This window comes from Xiphias gladius, chromosome 24, assembly GCF_016859285.1.
Source record: "Xiphias gladius isolate SHS-SW01 ecotype Sanya breed wild chromosome 24, ASM1685928v1, whole genome shotgun sequence".
NCBI classification, from domain to species: Eukaryota; Metazoa; Chordata; class Actinopteri; order Istiophoriformes; family Xiphiidae; genus Xiphias; species Xiphias gladius.
In genome coordinates this window covers 22,627,777-22,647,318 of record NC_053423.1, presented here as the reverse complement: position 1 = coordinate 22,647,318, position 19,542 = coordinate 22,627,777, and the positions used below count along the sequence as shown (strand labels likewise).

The 19,542-nt window shown below is 43.2% G+C and overlaps 2 protein-coding genes across 2 annotated transcripts; both read right to left on the bottom strand.

Annotated features, from left to right (window-relative positions):
• Window positions 1-1,428: 1,428 nt before the first annotated feature.
• slc39a7 (solute carrier family 39 member 7) lies at window positions 1,429-6,222 on the bottom strand (the record flags this gene model as incomplete). The annotated part of the gene is made up of 7 exons (XM_040122539.1): window positions 1,429-1,790; window positions 2,282-2,478; window positions 2,853-2,969; window positions 3,246-3,380; window positions 3,586-3,666; window positions 4,511-4,679; window positions 6,013-6,222. Coding segments are annotated over 7 exons (1,164 nt in total), but the record flags the coding sequence as incomplete, so codon positions are not given.
• An 8,107-nt stretch (window positions 6,223-14,329) lies between these two features.
• On the bottom strand, window positions 14,330-19,113 carry LOC120785903 (major histocompatibility complex class I-related gene protein-like). The gene is made up of 7 exons (XM_040120869.1): window positions 18,926-19,113; window positions 18,431-18,700; window positions 17,239-17,517; window positions 16,171-16,473; window positions 15,455-15,556; window positions 15,083-15,100; window positions 14,330-14,896 (listed from the first exon to the last, which is right to left on the bottom strand). Exons 1-7 carry the CDS (start codon window positions 18,972-18,974, stop codon window positions 14,847-14,849), a joined length of 1,071 nt encoding a protein of 356 aa, XP_039976803.1. The 5' UTR covers window positions 18,975-19,113; the 3' UTR covers window positions 14,330-14,846.
• Window positions 19,114-19,542: the final 429 nt, after the last annotated feature.

The window sequence follows — 19,542 nt, the reverse complement described above, 5'->3', positions numbered from 1 at the left end:
TCGACCTCCCCGGGCCTCCGACAACCGGTTAAATAACAGTCTGAGAAGAGAAGGTCAGTCTTTGACTGAACCGCTCACGAGTTATGGACAGGGGTCATGTGACAAGGGCTCGTGAACAGAGAAATAAGAACCTGGTTTGGTGCCAAGATGTCGTCCAGTGGAAAGGGTCGACAAGAATGCACCGACCCGCTATTTTATTTATTTATTTGAGTTTGTTACTTCCGTTTCGAGCTTCAGCACCTGGGTTCAAACTTAGTACATCTCCCGGCCGCACCGGAAGGATTCCAGCGGCGGGGGCCAACCGGGGCGCCAGGACTCGTTCACAGCCCGTCCAGTGAAAACCTGGCGAGACCCGTCCGTCACGTAGCCTTCACAGGAATTGTTGAGGCTCCTGAAAAAGCCAAAGCACCAATAAATTCTCGTGTTCGGGTTTGTTAATAGAAGGTAAAATCTTGTTTGATTCAGTTCAAACATTTACATACTATCACAGTACAGTGTTACATTTTCAAGTTTGTGTCTTTTTAAATACAGAATATGTTGAAAAGTAATCGTCACTTTGAAGATTATGAACCTTTATTGGGAATGTTCATCGTCACTGTCGGTGTTTGCGTTTTTTTTAGTTTTTTTTTTTTACTATCCATCAGTTGGGAAGTTTGTGTAGTGTATGTTAAAAGTCCAAACAAGTTTTCCTTTCTAGACTCGGGTGAGATTTTAATAATTTGAGAGTAAACATGATGCCATTTTGAGCACATCTGTAGAAGCCACAGCATTTACTTTTATTTTGTGGAATGTAAAAATATTAACATTCAGTATCCTCAAACGAAACAGACATTAAACACGTGTAACTGAGCAGGTCACTGTAGTGAGAACAACTGAGCCAGGCCATCGCTTCCTCTGCTTATTCACCGACCCGACTCTGAAACGTAGATTTAAGGACCGGCCACTTGTCGAATGACAGAAAATTTGGTGTTACGGCTGGGAAATGTGTCGACTTTAAGCCACTTTTGGAGGGAGGTGACTGTCAGTTTAAACCGCGGTCAAACCGCAGCCGATCCGCGTACTGGACGTGGCATGGGGGTCATTTTTGGGACCGGTGGACGGGAAGATTTCACCTCCTGTCCTGATGGTGGCCCCCAGTGAACAACGCAGCAGTCCTCGAAAAACGTTTCCGTCCGTTTGTTTCTTCCCCAGCTCTCAGTCTCCACGGATCAGTTTTTAAAGAAGCCCACACTTTTCCTCCCAAAAAGAAATAGTAACGCAAATCAGGGATGTGACCGTCGACTGCTAAAAAAACACCAGGCGACAAAAAGCATCCGTTTGCCATCAATGGGTGATGTTGTCCCAAAATAGAAGACTAAAAAAAAAAAAAACAGGACAACACACCCCTGCCAAAAATACCCCACATGAACTCACTCACTTAAAACCGCCTTTTTTTTTTTTTTTTTTAAACCTTTTCAACCTCTTCCCTCTCTGTCTCTCTGTTCCCTCCCTTCGCGTCTCGCTCCGTGAGGAGTTTCTGTCCTCCCTGCTGCGTCTCACTCGTACTCGGCGATCAGCACCATCATGCCGACTCCGAACAGCAGGGCCAGAATCTCCATCAGGGACTGGCCGAAACTGGAGCGGCCCACCAGCAGCTCCGGCAGCACCGTCACCGTGGCTATGTAAACAAACCCGCCGGCTGTGAACGGCAGGATCCAGGCGGTCGCCGCGGCGCCCACGCCTTCCGCCATGAGGGAGCACGCCGTGCCGGCCAGAGCTCCCAAGGCTGTCAGCAGCTGTAGACACATGGCCTGATGGGAAAGAGGAAGAGGATTTTAATATTAATATTATAATTTCCATACTTCCTACTAATTTAAGTGGTTCTGCTGGAGGGTCAAACTATGACCAATCAGAGGGGCGAGCTATGCCTCTTAGACTCTACTGGACCATCAGAATTCAGAGCATTTAGCTTGTTTCCTTCTTAATCTTTTCAAAACACCATTATACAATTTTACACTTTACTAAAAAAACAAAACAAAAAAACATTTTCTTTGCAAATAATGCTGCATAATAATTCAGACTTGTTATTTAACACCGATTTGGTTTGGGTGCTCCCATAATCCTAAAATTTTCTCCCAGCTCATTGTGGATGTTCTGACACTCAAGTGTGAACAAACTTACAAATGTCAGTTTCCATGGAGGCGGCGGCGTCATGAGCCAGTGTTTGCCAGTTGTCTGTGGGATGAAGGTTATTCCTTCTTACGCGCGACTCTTATGAACTACAGCTCGAGTAGTCAGCTACCTTTTTCTTGGTGCAGCCGGACTGTACAAGGATGGCAAAGTCTCCGATCTCGTGGGGGACCTCGTGCAGCAGGATGGTGAGGGTGGTGACGGCGCCCACTGCTGGGCTGACCAGGAATGAAGCTCCGATTGCCAGGCCGTCAGTGAAATTATGTGTGAAGTCCGCTGCCAGGTTCAGGTAACCTGACACCTTGATGTCTGTATTAGGGGAGAGAACAGAGAACAAGTGAGTTTAAGACCTTGTTTGGGGCCTTTGTGCTTTTTTGTTATTTTGAAACATATTAAAATATCGAATCAAAAAAGTATTTTACCTCATCTTTAAGTTTATGCCTTTTGGAAATTATATATTACATTATGTCATATCATATTATATCATATCATATCATATTATTAAACACTCCCAATAGAGCCACCATGTTAATTGCTGATTGCTGCCACCAGGTTAATCTGCTTGTTTTTTTTTTTTGTAAACATCTGAGTCCCCTCACTGCAGTTCAGTAACTGACCAGCAGAGATCAGAGTTCATCTACCCTGTTTCAAATCAGTCTATATAACATCACGGTATTGCTCACCTGTGCTCTTTTTCTCCTCTTTCTTTGGCATCTTCTCATCTTTGCTTCCTTTCTCCTCTTTCTTCTTCCTCTTTTCCTTTTCCTCCTCTCCGTCACTGTCCTTTTCCTTGGGAGCAGCTGAAAATTTTACACAAAACAAAGTTCATTTTAGCCCCAGTCATCAGATTAGCTATTTAGATTACAAGTTGTGAAATCTAGAGTTTCTTGGCCTCTTATACTAATTTAGAGAACACAGATATTTTTAATAAAAAAAAAAAAAAAAAAAACTAAACAAAACTACAAAATATTACCTGCTAAAAACTGCAACCAACAATTTCAGACGCAAAGAGAATATTTGTGTTCATGCATTTGGAAAAATATATATATTCTGCAGACGAGTGTCCACTGACGTACCGTGTGAGTGGCCATGGGAATGTCCATGGCCGTGCCCTCCCTTCAGGAGACGCACAAATTTCTCTACAACCAGGAAGGCGATGATCCCACCGAGAACCCACAAACCCACTGACATCATGTGACCGTGGGCAGCTCCTGTGCAGGTAGAGGACAAGGAACACTGGTTGCAACTGTGATACATGAACAGTTTGATCCATCCGCTGCTTACAGCATACAGCTCAAAGTCGTACGTCACCATAGAAAAGTAGATAAAGGGCATTTTTTTGGCTTCTTTAAATTTCTTTGGCTGATTTTTGAACTTCTATGAGGTCGTCTGTCAATAACTCGAGTACCAACTGACCGTGAGAGTGGCCGTGGTCATTGGACTCTTCATTTGCATGCGAGTGTCCGTGATCATCTTCTCCATGATGAGAGTGGGGCTCTGTGAGGAAAACAATATGAGGAGATTACGGCGAAACAGACACTGAACTCAAGAAGACAAGCTGAAGATCCTGCTGCCGTGTCTGTGTTTTCAACGAGTCCTCGGCTGACCGAAGTCTTTGCTTGTACGTGTAATACTTCATTATGTTTGTGAGTGTTGTGTCTATTCATGTTGAGGAATCACTGACCCAGAGAGTCAAATCTGAGTTGCTCATATGTACATTATAATAAACAGGACAACTTCACACTTTTGTAGCACCACGTTGAAGCTGTGAAAATCGGAAAGAATGAAAAAAAAACTCTGCTTTCCTCAAACATATTTATTATTTCATTTTTTATTGCTCTCTCTTTATTGCTTTATATGCTCCTTTCAAACCATAGGGTCAAAAACTGTTCGAGTGGTCTATCACTCATGAGTATATGAGCGACAGACCAGTGTGTCAAACTTAGAGGCCTGTGCTTAACCGGGCAAAATAACTCTGCTAGTGAGTCTCCAGACAAAAAGATAATGAGCTATGAGGAAAAAAAATTGTGTTTCTTAGTTTTCCTTACTTGCTGTGCGTGGAGTCGATTACCTGATAGAGACCATAGCAGAAATTACTGGAGCAAAATAAGTGAATCTCCAGTATTTTAATCAAGAGGAGACAATTTTCTCTGTCGTAACCTCATATTTTAGTACATGATATTACAAATGCACCTTAATAATGCTTTTGGTCAAGTTAACTTACATTTTATATGAAGGAGGAAATAAAAACTCAAAGCTAGAAAGTTTAAAAAAAAATAAAATAGAATAAAAAACCCAGCCAGAGAGAGTAAAAACAGACTTCTATGGATCAACTACCTACCCAGAGCGTGTGGTATGAGGTGGAGGAAGGCGTCACCCAGCAGTCCGCCGGAGGCAAAGCTGAGCAGCACCTTGAGCAGGTTCTGGTGCTGGTCGCTGTTGGACTGGACTGGGATCAGAAACAGGATGAGGAAAGGGGCCGCGCTGATCAGCAGGGTCGCTCCGACAGCCTGCAGATGAGGACAGAGGCAAGTTTACTTTTCATTAGCGTCCCGTGGGAGAGAATGTCATAAAACTGCAAGATCATCAGGGATGCCACACGGGGAGAAAAACAGGAGTTGGAAAAGGAGGAGGGGGGATGACTCAGGTGTCTGTGTGGGGTCTAATTTAGCAAAAAAAATGTCTGAGGTGCTGGGACTTCTAAGCTCAGATCTGTTTGGATCCGATACCTTTAAATAAATAATTACCCGGAAAGCCTATTCCTGCGAGGCTTCTGTAAGAGGTTCAACCGCTACCAATGGCAGTATACTGTACAGTAAATCAAATCTGGCATGTTGTCTGCACTGGCTCTATAGTGAAAGAAGGAGTTCATCTGTGTCTACTGTGGATCTGTTCGGCCAAAGGGTTGCCGTGCACACAGAATCTTTCGGCAACCTTACACACCCACGCATAATCACACACACAAGTTACACACACGAGCAGGAAAGAGTTGCATGCAGTTAACAAGAAAAAGCCGTTGTCAGGTTATTAAAATGGAGAACAATCTGTTTTGGGAGAGGGACATCTGAAAAAATAAGGCTAAAATGCTTCTGGCACAGACAGCAAAATAACATCTGGATACCGACTGCGAGTCCAGCTTTGTTTGTTCAGTGGCTTGCATGCCACATGGTGGGTTTTAGAGTACCTTCGGGAACAGACACGACAAAAAAGTGTTGCGAGTTTTACAAAACTAATTAAAACGTCTTTGGGAGGAAACTGAAAATACAAGGCCTGCAACAAGTCACGACACTGTTAAAAAGCTACAAGCTGTAAGAAAATTTCTGCTGTCCTGTGTGTGCCCACTGCAGCGAGGAGAGCCAAAGGCAGCGCTTCTTTCTGGCGCCAAGGGGACATTTTTCTGGTGAGAACACGCCAGATTCCATTTTGTCTCTAGAACGGCTGTTGAATTCACTACTGGTATTACTGTTCTCAACTGCGTTACATGCGTTGTTGTATGTGCTCAGGTGGACAAAATAGCGTGATCACTAACAGCGGATGACGAAAATGAAACACTACAAACTATGGCTTTCAGATGTCGATTTCAATAAATGATAGTACACGCCGAGCCCTTAAAAGGAATAGTTTGACATTCTTTAAGCACCCTTACGACGATATTTATTCCAGTAAGTAACATGTTCTAACTTTAAATGTGTAGCTGCAATGGAAGGAAACAGACATTCATACATTTTCACCGCAGGGCTGCTCAGTACAGAGTCTTATACGGCATGACCCTGACTGCCACTACAATATTCTTCACATTTCAAACCGGTAGCCCATCGGTCCCATTCTAACCCATGACCGCACCTGTGTCCAGAGCTCCACCATGTCCCTCTTCTCTCCTTCTGCCTCCCTCTTCACTCTCTCCCCTCCGTGCGAGTGCCCATGGCCACTTTCCTCCTTTTGCACTCGAACAACATCCTCATTATGAGCGTGCCCATGTCCGTGGTCATGAGCGTGGTCATGTCCGTGGTCATGGGCATGTGCGTGTGCGTGTCCGTGGTCATCGCGTGTGTGTGTCCGGTCCGTGGTCGTGTGTGCGTGTCGTGTGGTCAGCGGCGTGTGTGTCGTCGTGGGTCATGTGTGTGGTGTGTGGGTGGGGGGTGGTCATGTCCGTGGTGTGGTCATGGTCATGGTCCGTGGTCGTGGTCCGTGGGCGTGTGCGTGTCATGGCGGCTGCTCGTTCGCGTGCTCGCTCATCCATACATCTTCAGGGAGGTTGGCCGCCTTCCCTTCCATCGCTCATCTTGAGTGGGGTGGCGTGATGGATGTGTGTGTGGTGGGGGCCTGGTCCGTGGCCGGTGGTGGTGGGGGTGGTGGGGGATGGGGGGGATGGGTGGGGTGGTGTCCGGGGTCTCAGGTGGGCAGATGTGGGTTGAATGGTGCCAGCAAGCCAGCTACAGCCCATATGGCCAGACAAAGTGAAAAAGAAGAAAACAGCCCATAGAAAAAGTATAAATAAAAAAACAAAGAAAAAAAGAAAGAAAATAAATAATAAATAAAAAACTCACACTTCATGTGTCTTGTGCATGGATGCCAGATAACAGAATAAGAATTATTTATGTCCTGCCTTTCTACATCATAAACATTACTTTGTCAAGCAAATAAACCTATAGCTTCATTTTCCTGCTGGGTGTAAAAATTACTGAATGTACAATGAGGTTAAAACAAAAGCAACTATCACTTTGTCCCCAGCTAAATTTATTTATCTTATACTCATATGCACACGTCTGACAACGACAGAGGCATACACCATCTATTTCATGGCACATGTTAATTGTTTTGAGAGTTTATGCATTTACAGTGGCTACATATCAATCAGTACAGCAAGTGACACTTGAAATGGTAGTGGGCAGAAACTGGCTTAAGAAAGGGCCTGAAATTAGCCGTCTTTGTCCCTGAGACATTGAAGAACCAGGAAGAAAACAGCTCCAGCGATTGCAACAGTCGTGATCACACAGGAGGCACAACAAGTTATCGCAGCATTTACTTCATTCCTGATCCGTGCAACTTTTGAATTATCTGTGTGGAAATGAATTGTGGAAAAAATGCCATTCTGATTTTATTTCATTTGGGAAAGAGTGGCCACTGCGCTGCTACAGAGGACTTTTTTTTTTGAAGGGGGGGTGTTACCTAATCTCGTGTAAGGACCTCAATGCTTGCTCCAAGTTCTTTGGCATCAGCAGATAAACTGTCCGGGAGATTTCCTGTGTTCCACTCGCACTGAAAGCCTGACCAGGTGGTCCGCTCCACACGGTCAAAGAGGCATTTCCATTCAAACTGCATTACACTATGTAGTCAAGATGGGTTTCAGATTACCACCAAATCTGGTTTAAGTGAGGGGACAGTAGTGCATCTCATGCGAGACTGGGGTGTGATAGCCACTCTTCATCAGATCAGCCAGTTTGCATTCTATTGCCAACCCGGCAGGTTTTCAAATTGCCCGGGGGTTTGGACACTGGACTGCCTGAGAACTGGACTTTATCAGTGAAATACAACTACAAGACACAATGACTGTGCAGCACAGTTAGCATCTCGGTGGGCTGTATTAAGGTGACGCTACGCTAAGCATTCATTAGCTGGTTTGCGCCGATTTAATACTGTTCTAATAGCGTGTACAGTATTAGAAACAATGAACGATGCCTGGTGATGTGTGCACGCAGTGTGAATGTTACAACTGCAACGATGCTTGCTGGCTAACTTAACGATTAGCCCTTTGACTCTGACTGAGCTCTGCCCTGTGTTTGTGTTCATTTGGTGCCGGCTTCACGCACCGGACGTGGCTGTGAAGCGGATAATCTCTCACTTTTCAAAGGTGTCAATTTTAATCTCACAGTAAACAGTGAAAGCCTGTCATCAAACAACGACCACTGAGCACCGATTCCCTCAATTGCGACGGAAGCCCGCTAGCAGGCTAAGTAGCTACTAACCAGCCTGCTAACATGTTGCTGCAGCGGGAGCAACATCACTAAGTGCGAAACACAATGAAAAAAACAAATAAAGAAACTCTTACCGGATTGTGTTGGATGTCAGTGCCTGTTGGGCCGCTGAATACCGCTCTGTCCTGCCTGCAATGTGTCTGCTAAAGTGCTAATATCTCTGGCAACGTTGATGCTACCGGTTGCAGTGTATAAGACGTGGCATTTACTCAACTGCACTCGTTGAAATCTCGCGGGAACGCGTTTCATTTCAAACGTGCCTCCTTCTGCGCTCCCTCGTCGTCTCCGTTCAGGTAAAAAGCAATTGTTTGATTTTTCGTGGGACTGCTACAATACCATGTAAACGTATTTAACAATATTTGTAGTAACTTAGGCCTCCACAAATTACGCAAAACGTGATCTGTGACAATGCGAAGGAGACACAGTAGGGGTGATGAGGGCTCGATAGAAATATCGCGAGATGAATCTAGTGTGAATAATCCCTTCGGTGCATCCTCCGGGAGAACAGGATGCGGATTCGTTTGTCTGTTGCCCGAAATTCATGCAGCCTGCTTAAAATTGTCAGTGGGGAAAAAGGGGCGTTCAGCCTTAAAAACAGCTTCACAACCAATGCAAGTTTGTATAAATGTAATAGGTATATTTTTGGAAACATATATATATATATATATATATATAATATAAACCCCCCAAGGGGGGTTGGTGGTGTGTCTTCCTCAAGCTCAGGTCCTCTACCAGAGGCCTGGCAGTTTGAGGGTTCTGCGCAGTATCTTAGCTGTTCCTAGGACTGCGCTCTTCTGGACAGAGACCTCAGATGTTGTACCCGGAATCTGCTGGAGCCATTCTCCCAGTTTGTGGGTCACAGCCCCCAGTGCTCCAATTACCACTGGCGCCACTTTTGCCTGTACTCCCCAAATCTTTTCTAGCTCCTCTTTAAGCCCTTGGTATTTTTCGATCTTCTCGTGTTCCTTCTTCTCGATCTCGCTGTCGCTTGGGATCGCTACGTCTACCACTACTGCCTTCTTCTGTTGTTTGTCGATCAACACGACGTCCGGTTGGTTAGCCATCACCAGGTTGTCGGTCTGGATCTGGAATTCCCTCAGGATCTTGGCTTTGTCATTCTCAACCACCTTAGGAGGTGTTTTCCATTGTGACTTTGGGACCTCCAACCCATACTCAGTGCAGATGTTCCTGTACACTATGCCAGCCACATGGTTATGGCGTTCCATGTACACTGTTCCTCCCTGCATCTTACACCCTGCTACTATATATATATATATATATATATATATATATATATATATATATATATATTCACTGTGTGTTAGTTTAGGCAATTCCAACAAGTTACTTGGCATTATTTCAAATAAGGCTACAATAATGAGATGTGTGCTGTAATTGCTTGTTTTCATTAAAACAAAAATAATATTAACCGGAATGGGCCTATATCACATTCTTTTGTAGCCCATTTGGATTAAACAGATCTTAAAATGATCTTTTTAGGGGGGAACTGACGACCAATTAACCATCCTCCCTCAAAAACTGTATAAAAATGCTGCTGAAAAGCTGAAAACCTTTTTTTGTCTTGGTGCGTATGGAAATATGCAGAGATAAATTTATATGTTCTCATAGATGCCCTAGGTCGGGGGGGGGGGGGGCCTCAGAGGGTGCCTCCCAGTCTGAAAGGGGAGTTAATGCTTTGTGACAGAAACCAGACGTTGGTGACATTTCTTAGGAAAACACGTGCCTCATTTAAGGGTCGGCGGTCAAGGCTGATTTTCAGAGTGGTTCATTGGCCTCACACCCTCTCACAAGCAGACGTGCAGGTGCTCGACTCAACGCTGTACTACTTTGTAATTACGGTGTTACAAAGAAGTACGGCGTCCAGTACACCGTGCAGCTGACGGTGTCAGCGGAGTCTCCTTCCTCCTCTTCACATCATCATCACCACCTAATAAACTACAGTCCCGTGGCGAAACGCTCCCTGAAATACCACTCATCCATTCAACCACTGCAGCACCGACGTTTGTCGAGCGTGGTGTCAGTTTTGCCACCTAACCCCCAGAGTATTACCCGAACCATCGGAGTATTCCTTTGATGTTTGGCATCCCTTCGGGAGCGGCGCTAAAAGTGTGTTTAGAGCCCCATATCCTGGCGTCGGCGTGGGCGCATCCAGGGCCACTCGGCGAGGCTTTTAAGTGGCGAGGGTGTCGGTGGGCCCAGAGTGCGAGAGTTCACTTGCTCTGACTCCAGCTCGTTCTCCGGAGTCCCTTGCCAGTGCCGTCACCGGAGGCGTTGTTGTGGGACTGCTACCCCCACAGTCTGCGTCAGCGGACTCGGACCCGAAAAACCTGCGTGGCGGACAAGTGCCCCTACACGTACCCCCTGGTACACTTGAAAAAAAAAATAAAAATAGGATGATCGGAGGGTTTGAGAAGTGCCATATTGTTAGACCGCGCTCAATTATACTCGATACTTAGTTACAACATACAGATTTCCACTGGGATTTTATGCTTTCTACAGCGCAGAAATAGCCAATAGGAAACCCAACAGCCAAGTGGGGAGAAAGTTTACGCAGCTACCCGCACGCCAGAGCGTCTCTAACCGGCCAAGTAGAAATAATAGCGAGGAAACCTTTGCTCTGAAAGTTGTATTTTTATAGCCCAATGTTCAGGAAACGGATCGATCCGATTTTCGCAAAACCACGCCCGTGGCAGTGTTTGATACTCAAACGTCTGCAGGTCGATACATCAGGTGAGTGAGTCCGGTAAGAGCGCACAAGTTGATCGGTACCGCAAAGCGTCTAGCCCTAACCCCAGGGGTAGGTCACCGGGAGAAAGGCACACGTTTAAAATGAAACCGGGCTGATAACAGGTGGAAAAAAAATGTTCACCTCGTTGTAAAAGAGAACAAGAAGAATTCAATTTTACAGATGCACTTGCACGCACATGTATCATTTAATAATGTTTATTTAATGATTGGACTTATTTCACTGGGGGTCCAGCAGCTTATTTGATTTCCAGTTCTTGACTTTCTGTCACATGAAGCATGTTAGGTTGTTGCAGGAGGGTCTCATTTCTTGTGAGCTGCGGTGAACTAGGTCTGGGTGCGGCCAAACCTGGATCACGGGATGGAAATCAGCTATCCTCTCGAAAATCTGCATATTGCTTGGTGAGAACTGGTTAAAAGCCAGGATTATTAGCCCTAGCAATAAAACAAATAACACGGGCTACAATCTCACAAAAACACTGCAGAACTTGACGGAGGACCTGTTTCCGCTGCGGTGACCCGCTCCCTGAGTGCATGGAGACCAAACCTGGCCAGAGTTTGTTGGTATTGCGATGGTTGATGGAGTTGAGGGGATTTACTGTGACAGCAACATCGGGAGAGCTGAACCCAAACAGCACGCGGACTGGTACGCCGAGCGCCGTGCTAGTCGCAGCTCCTTCAGCACCGCCATTAAAAGTTTGATGCGAAGCTTCAACCAAGCTGGTGGTATATTTATGTTTCTTGTTTTGTTTCCGCATGCGGGGAAAGAGGAACACAGCCTGAGCCACACAGACAGGCTACCTGTCAGAGCTGAGATGAAGAAGACTTTCGCCAGGTGTCTAGCCTTGTTTTACTCATTTACTGATTTCACTGAACCTCCCAATCGTAGCCCATTGACAGGCAGCCCAGGGCTGCAAACCCGTACCTGCCTCAGCTCAGTGACGCTTTCGACTACAGGGTCCTCAATCCTTGATCCAGTGACATGAAGAATCTCTATCCATGTACAGGTCAACAGCACAACCAAGCTTAGGGATTGAAACCTTGTCTGCGGCCTCCAGCTACAAAAACAGCCCCGGCACAATGACATTACCATACAGTAACACTGTAACAATAATACAGTAACACCTTCATGTGAAAGTAAGCCACGGGTGAAATGTTGGATTTTAAATGCGCAAATATTATTACATTCCTTACACAGAGACAATACTTTTATAGTCTTATTCCATCAGGATTAAAAGAGGCGACTTTGTGATGATAACTGGAAATAAAAATGGCCTCTGTTGTCTTTTATATTAAAAAATAATCCACGCAGTTAAATACTTCCCATGATTATTAATGCAAACTTTTCGGTGAGATAGGCCTCTCTGCTTGGCAGCAGAAACAGTCCGAAATTACTTTCAGCTTTTTTTATGTGCATCACGTCGTGAAAATAGTTAATCATCAGACAAAAAAAGCTAAAAGTACTCACTCCATTCTCCAGACATATGTAATAATTCCTTTGCTTTTCTAATGCCTTAGCCTTGCTTGAACACTAGTTCTAGTGTTTCTAAGGCTTGTTGTTCAATTATGTTCTATTATTTGATTGTATAAATTGCACCTTGTTGACTATCACCTTTTGCTGTCTCTCTAACCGAACTTCCCCACGGTTATATCACCGTTTCAACTCATTTCATATTAATCACTTCATTCCTGGGTCTGACCGTATCACTTGTAATTAGCAACTGCACTTCTTAATCAAAGTATCAAAGTTGTCACAGTTGTAATTGTCAGAATATATCAATACTCAAGCTGACAAATCAGTTCCCTTTACCTTTCTGTTTACAGGACCATTATGTATACAGCTAACTTGCAACAGCAAATACATTTTGGAGGAAACGTAATTGCTACCTGATCCCTTTTTCTATTAAAGTCATGAGGACGTGTTTTGATAGTGTTGGCCTTGCATTGTTGACACTCCTCTTTAGTGTCACATAGACAGAATGGCTGTCAGGACTGATGGTCTGTATTTTCAAAGATAAGTGCTTTACCACTGCAGAGTTAAAGGTCATTGAAAGTGAACTTTCCAAAAAATTACTGCGTTTGCAGTTTTTCTCTTCTCATCTTGGACCACTTCGGGTTCAAAACTGTGGACCTAAATCTATAAATCTAACCTTGAAAAAAATTTCCTTACCCTGATGTGTATATTTAAATTTAAAATGAAACAAGACCAAATTGGAAAAGACCCAAGGATTAGTAAACCCGATCTAAACTGCAGTTTTCAGAAGCCCAATCTCCAGATCACAGTCCACTTCTGTCCACTTGTATGGAATCTCAGAGAGCTGAACGCACTGCAGATTCAGAAAACATCTTCACGACTTCGACATCATGATATCCCATAAGAAAAAGGCTATTTCTTCATGGTTGAGGAGGGGCAACAGAATTCAGCTAAACTGACCTATCAACTTTCAGAAGAAACATTTCTATGAGCTACTTCTGAGCAGAAAAAGCACTCGTTGCTGAAGGTAGTGTATTGTGGGAAAAATCGTCTGTATTAACATATTAGAAGAATAACAAGAATCTGTGTGATTATGTGCACAGTGGGGAAAAAAAAATTACTACGTGTCAGCTAGCTTTGAAGTTGTTAGAAGGCACCTGTAACAGAGCCACTGGCTAGTTGCTTTCTCCAGTGTTCATGATATGCTAAGCTAAGCTTGTCTGGCAGCTAACTATGCTCAGAGTTGACACTCATATCAATCTTCTCATCCAACTCCTCTGTGAGAATGTTGAATGCTCAAGTAATATTCATATTACTGCAACTAGTCACAGATGAATATGTGGATTTAAGAAAAAAGCCAAACTTTTGAACATTTGAGTCTTTATTGAAATGTGAAACATCAGCACAAAAAGAGAGCAATACAAATGATTTTTGGCTGAATATCCGTGACGACGTGAGTGAGAGAGTGACTTGAGTTTGTGATGAAGTTACACCATTGGTCAGCCGGTCAAGCGTTTGAGTTTTGAATTGGCTGTTGCCCTTTCAAAATGAATTGGAGCAAACCATTTCTATTACGTCACCAGGGAGATGTTTACAGGCAGTGTTGCCAACTTAGAGCATTTGTCTTTAGATTTACCGACTTTTCACACCCCTTTAGCGACTGTTTATCAAAAAAAGCACCTAGCGACAAATCTAGCCACTATGTAGACAAACCTTAGCTATTTTCCGTAGAAGAGAGTCTCCAGTAGTGCAACATGATTATGCCAATTAACGTATTACGTTATCGAGCAGTATTTAGCAACTTTTCCAGCAGGCTTTAGCTCCTTTCCAGTTGTCTGACAACAGAAACAAAAAATGTAAAATGAGAACAGCTTTATGGGAATTTTTAAATTAAAATAAATAATAGGTGAGCACAGAGGAGAGAGAAGAGAGAAAGAACGAAAGTAGTTGTTTCCAAGACAGTTTTCAACTGTCGTTCAACATACACACTCCGGCCAGTCTTCACCCAGTCTTGTTTGATCTATCACTAGGCCCTGCGGTGGGTGTCAGTCTGTGTTTTCATGAATCTGCTGAGCGCTCCGACAGGCAACACCATTCTGTAACTCTGAGCTAACGCTACATGTTCAGTGTGTACATGTTTACAAAAACCTGTAGTTCATGGAGTTATTGTAAAACCATAAATTATCATTCAAAACACATTATTGCATCGATGTCAAAATTGATCAAATAAAATATAGTCATGCAAAAATCTAAACGTTTTAAAATTTGTCAAAGTATAAATTATACATTTATACTGTGAAATTAAACTACTTTAACATTTACTATTCAAGCAAGTTTGTTCTTTTTCTTCATTTCACTTTTTCAATTTTTTTTGCAGGAAACCATCTTTTAGAGTCTTTGAGCTGTGATGCGACACATGTTTAAGTGCTGACTTTTTCCATCTCGTTGAGTGTGTCTGTCGCTCAGGTTTCTACATTCAGTTTCTCAGAGAGCTCAGAGCCGGTGTCAAGAGCTGTAAGATCAGAAACACACTCTGTGACACTGCATCAACTCACCCAACAGTGAAGTCTTCTATACAGTAAATGCAGGAAACTGTCTTGAAAATGTTCATCTACACATTGATTTGAAACCATTTTTAGTCTAAAGCACATATAGTGTGTTAGATTATTAGAAATAGGATAAAATGAGATTTACTTACAAGATGGAGGGCGTTTAGCTAAAATCAAAAGAAAAGACAAATCATTTCAGTTACAGTTGTAAAAACCAGGATGTCTTTCTTCACCTTGTCCCCAGTGAAAAAGATCCCCTCCTCTACTCACTCAAACCTAAAAGTCAATCAGTTTTACCCTTCTGTTGATCCTTAATTTATTTCTTTTCTTCTATATGTGTGAAGTGACCGCGTGTATATTTCATGTATGGTGTGTCTCTGATTGTTTCTGTGCTGACCACAGTATGTCCTAAGTGTGAAAACAAATCTCAACAAATCAGGATAAAAGCATCAACACAAAGACTAAAATCAAAGCACTGAAAAGTCAATTAAGCAGATTATCTTTCCGTTTTTATCTCTCACCTTTCTTCTTTTTGTACACCAAGAATCCAGTGACAGCTGTGACAACAAGAGCGACAACAACCACTGCAGCGATGATGGATGGGGTTATGATACTGGGCTTCTCTGTTGAACGAGAAAAATTAGGACTGGTAAAGAAAAAGCAGGTTAAAACAGAACAGTTCATCCATCCATCCATGAATCTATTCATCCTAATATCTTAAAAGCGTATGAGCATGAAAATGTATTAAATCCCTAACGTGTTGGACAGACACTGTGGGAAACAGCAAAACATGTTAAAAACAAATGAATAAATACATTCATAAATAAATAAAAATGTAACTTTAACACAAAGAAACAAAACTAGCAAAACCAGTGTATTTAAGAATGATCAAGAATAAAGTTCACTTCAGTTTAACAAGTAGATACAACAGAATAAAATCATGTCTTATAGGTTTCAATACTGGTTAGATTCTGTGTTTTTCTGAGTTAAGTAAAGAGTGGACAGGCAGCACAAACCTGTTATTTGTGTGGTTAAAACAAGGATCTGCTGGAAATATTATGATCTGAGCAGTGATCTTGGCCAAAGGAACGTGAACTGGTTTAATCTAATTGTTCAGGTTTATAATTATGAGTCTTGTTGAAGATGAATTCCCAGCTGAACTGGAGAACAAAAGCTAAAATACCCAACAAACCACAGACATGCAGACACATTCAGCGACTGCTGATCTCACTCTTACCCCAGTTGGTCCTGATCACTGCTTTGTCCAGTGTGGTGATGGTGTAGTTCTCAACACCGGAGAAGTGAAAGACACATTCGTAACTCTTCCAGTCTTCAGGAGGGACCAGTGAAATGTTCAGGTCAACGCTCATCTGGAAGGTCCCATCATGGTTGGGGAGGATCTCTCCTTGGTCCACGTCCTCATGAAGCTTCTCTCCACCTTTCCTCCAGAACATCACGGCCCTGTCAGGGTAGAAACCTGTAGCGTGGCAGCTGACTGGAGAGGAGGGGGTCTTCTGGAGGAGAGACACGGAGGGAAGCTCTGGGGAGGGAGAGACAGAAGGTGGGAAATAGAGAGATAGAAACATGGTGGTAGAGAGAGTGAGAGAGGGTGAAGGGGGTTGAGAAAGATGAAACGTTACATAAGGAAGGGAAAACAAGGGAAAAGGAAGATGAAAAAATTAAACGAGGAGATATCAAGGTAAACATTGAAAAAGGTTGAGAAAGAAGAAATTAAAGACATGCAGTATTTGTGTTAGCTGAATAGCTGTAGCAAATTCCAGGGAAATCGACCTCCCTGTTGTTGAGGTGTTTTGAACCAAAGTGAAGGACCAGTGGATCAACAGACCGACTGGCATTGCCATCCCTAGAGCCATGTTGCTAATAATGCTACTAATAATACTATTTTTGATGGAAATCCTTCCAAAAGGTTTGTTTCCTCTGAAGGACAAGCTCAACATTAGTCTATGTATGTTCTGTACATGTGTTTGCTTAACTGAACTCAAGACTCAAGACTCAACAGATAAGTTCAGCTCACAACATGTAACCAACTCTTCTTTCAGGTAAATGCATTTATAGACCCATACATTCATCTTATGACTGAACTACATAACAACCCCTTTGCTACACAATCCCCACAACATATAAAGAGAGAAGGGAGCTACATCAAATCTGACCGCCACAGAAAACGGCCAAAAACAAGGTCATGTCAGACTGGTTGGAGTGATAACACAACGGTAATTCAGTCTGAGTAGTCTATATGAATATTGTTGTGTTCATGAAACTACATCAGGTCAAGGGATTCTACCTTTTCTCAGCAGGGAGCTCTTCCCATACGCCAAATACTTCTTCAGCCACTCAGGACAAATCTGAGTGCAGAAGTTCTCAATGCGTTTTATTCTCCCTTTATCAGCGTCCCATCTGTGTTTGGTGACGAAGGCCTGTGGTTTCGGAGCGATCCATGTCAGCGTCTTCAGGTCCAATGATATGAAGTCTTCTCCATCATAACCAAACTGCATAATACCAATAACCTTTCCAGTCTTTTCATCCAATTCACAACCACTTGTCCTTTGTAAAATGTGGACACCTGAGACAGAAAAAAACACAGACAAAAGACACTAAACTTAATGATGTACAGATGATGTCTCCACTGGAAAGATGATCTTAAAAAATTTGCAGTGCATGATTCACAATTTTAGATTATTTTCACAGTCTTGTGATGTGTTAATGATTCAGACAGATAATCTTTGCACTTTTTATGTATGAATGATGAAACCAAATTCATCACTCATAGGGGAGCAGATTCTATCGTGCTTCTCATGTGTAGAGTCTGTTTCCTGGGCCCAGAATAAACACATTCATTTAAGACAGCAGAGACTGACCACATCACTGCATTAAAACTGTTATATACACAGAGTCACACCTGTCTGGGTCCACCCCTGGTCTAGTGATTAAGATGCCGGCCATGAACTGCTACGTCCCTGTTTGGAGTCCAGCTGAGAACCTTTACTGCATCTCTCTCCCCATTATTTTCTGTTGTCTCTTAACTGGTGCTAATAAAATTCAATTAAATTAAAAAAGAAAAAAAACCACACCAACAAGATCAGCATTAAACCAAGAAATAATAGAATTATAATCACTGTGTTGCATGACTTCTACTGATTAGCAACTGGGCAAAGTGGTAAGCTGCAGAACTCCAGGGCCCCTTAAACCTCGAGATTTACCATGTCATTTAGTTTGTACTCATTTGTGGGAAACTTGGGAATACGCACCATTAAAGCACAATACAAACTGAAATGATAAGGAAAACTATGCTTTATTTCAAGTTGGGTTTTATTTTGGTGACTCTTGACATTCATTCCATTGGTTATGATAACCCTAACCTGATAACCTGAACCTAACCAGTTATTATTATCTTGAGACCCCGTAGAAGGTCACTTTACTTTACAACACAACAGTTTAGCAGTAATAAGTCAGACAGAACATGGCAAATACTGTACCTTCACTTTGGTTCAAACGCTGCTTCAAACTTTGAATCCTGGCTTTGAAGAACTTGGGCAGAATCTCAAAACACTCTCCAGTGTACCAATCCAGGTGCTGAGGGTCGTTATCGAAATATGTTTTCATCCAGTCCTGTTTTGCTTCTACTATTTTTGTGTCGGTGTCGCAGTAACCAGCCTGAATATCATCAACCAGAGCAGCACCCAAAACATCAGGGAAGTTTGGGATTCCAGAAGAAGCAGTGAGAAAATACTTCAGGGAGTGTTTCACTGTGGGACAAACATGATTTATACATCCAGTATAAACATCCACACGACATCATACACTCATCATAAATACGACCTACTCGGCGGGATTCGGTTAAAACGTACTTCCCTATTGAGTTCAAGTAAAAGTGAAACTAAATTACACAGGAGTGTGACGCAGGTGCAAAATGCAGAGCCGAGTAGAGAGTTGAGTAAAAAGTTAACTAAATATTTCAGACGTGGTCCCACCTGGTGATGAAACGTGACAGAAAAGAAGCAGCAGAAATAACTTTTTCATCTTGTTTTCATGAAGACGAAAGGGTGAAGGACCGAATCAATTCAGCTGCTTCTTCCCCCGTCCATTGCTGTTTCCACACGAGCAGGAAGTGTTTGTACCCCCATAGACTTGCCTGAACCTTGGCATGGCGCACTGGTGGCTATGGGTAAGGGCGGGCTCCGAACACCTGAGCATGCGCCTTGCCCACCCAATCAAAATGTTTAAAAAACGAGTTCAGCCAATGGGAAAATAGCACAGAAATACCAGTACCGTTTCTAACCTCTGATTGGGTAGGCAGCCTTACAGCCCGTCTGCACAGTAGCCCGAGGCCTACCCCCTCTTCTCAGAAGCAGACCCGTATTAGTAATTATTTCATAGTAATAATAATAATAATAACAACAACAATAATAATAATAATAACTGCGGCGTAAGAAGCGGCGTCCTGAGATTTTTGCGCCAGTTGTTCTACAAAACGCGATCGTCAAGTGACGTAATTTGGCCGCTTTAGCTTGCCATACGAGCGCACATTACAGTAGCCTATCCGCAGACTGGGAAAGGGCGGGCATCTCCGCGAGGGAGCAATTCCGCC

Coding starts and splice junctions, on each gene's coding strand:
- LOC120785903 (XM_040120869.1), bottom strand. CDS start 18,974: ATGAAAAAGTTATTTCTGCTGCTTCTTTTCTGTCACGTTTCATCACCA. Junction 18,701..18,925: donor CTGTCACGTTTCATCACCAG/GTGGGACCACGT, acceptor TTTGTCCCACAG/TGAAACACTCCCTGAAGTAT. Junction 16,474..17,238: donor GAGCTCCCTGCTGAGAAAAG/GTAGAATCCCTT, acceptor CTCCCTCCCCAG/AGCTTCCCTCCGTGTCTCTC.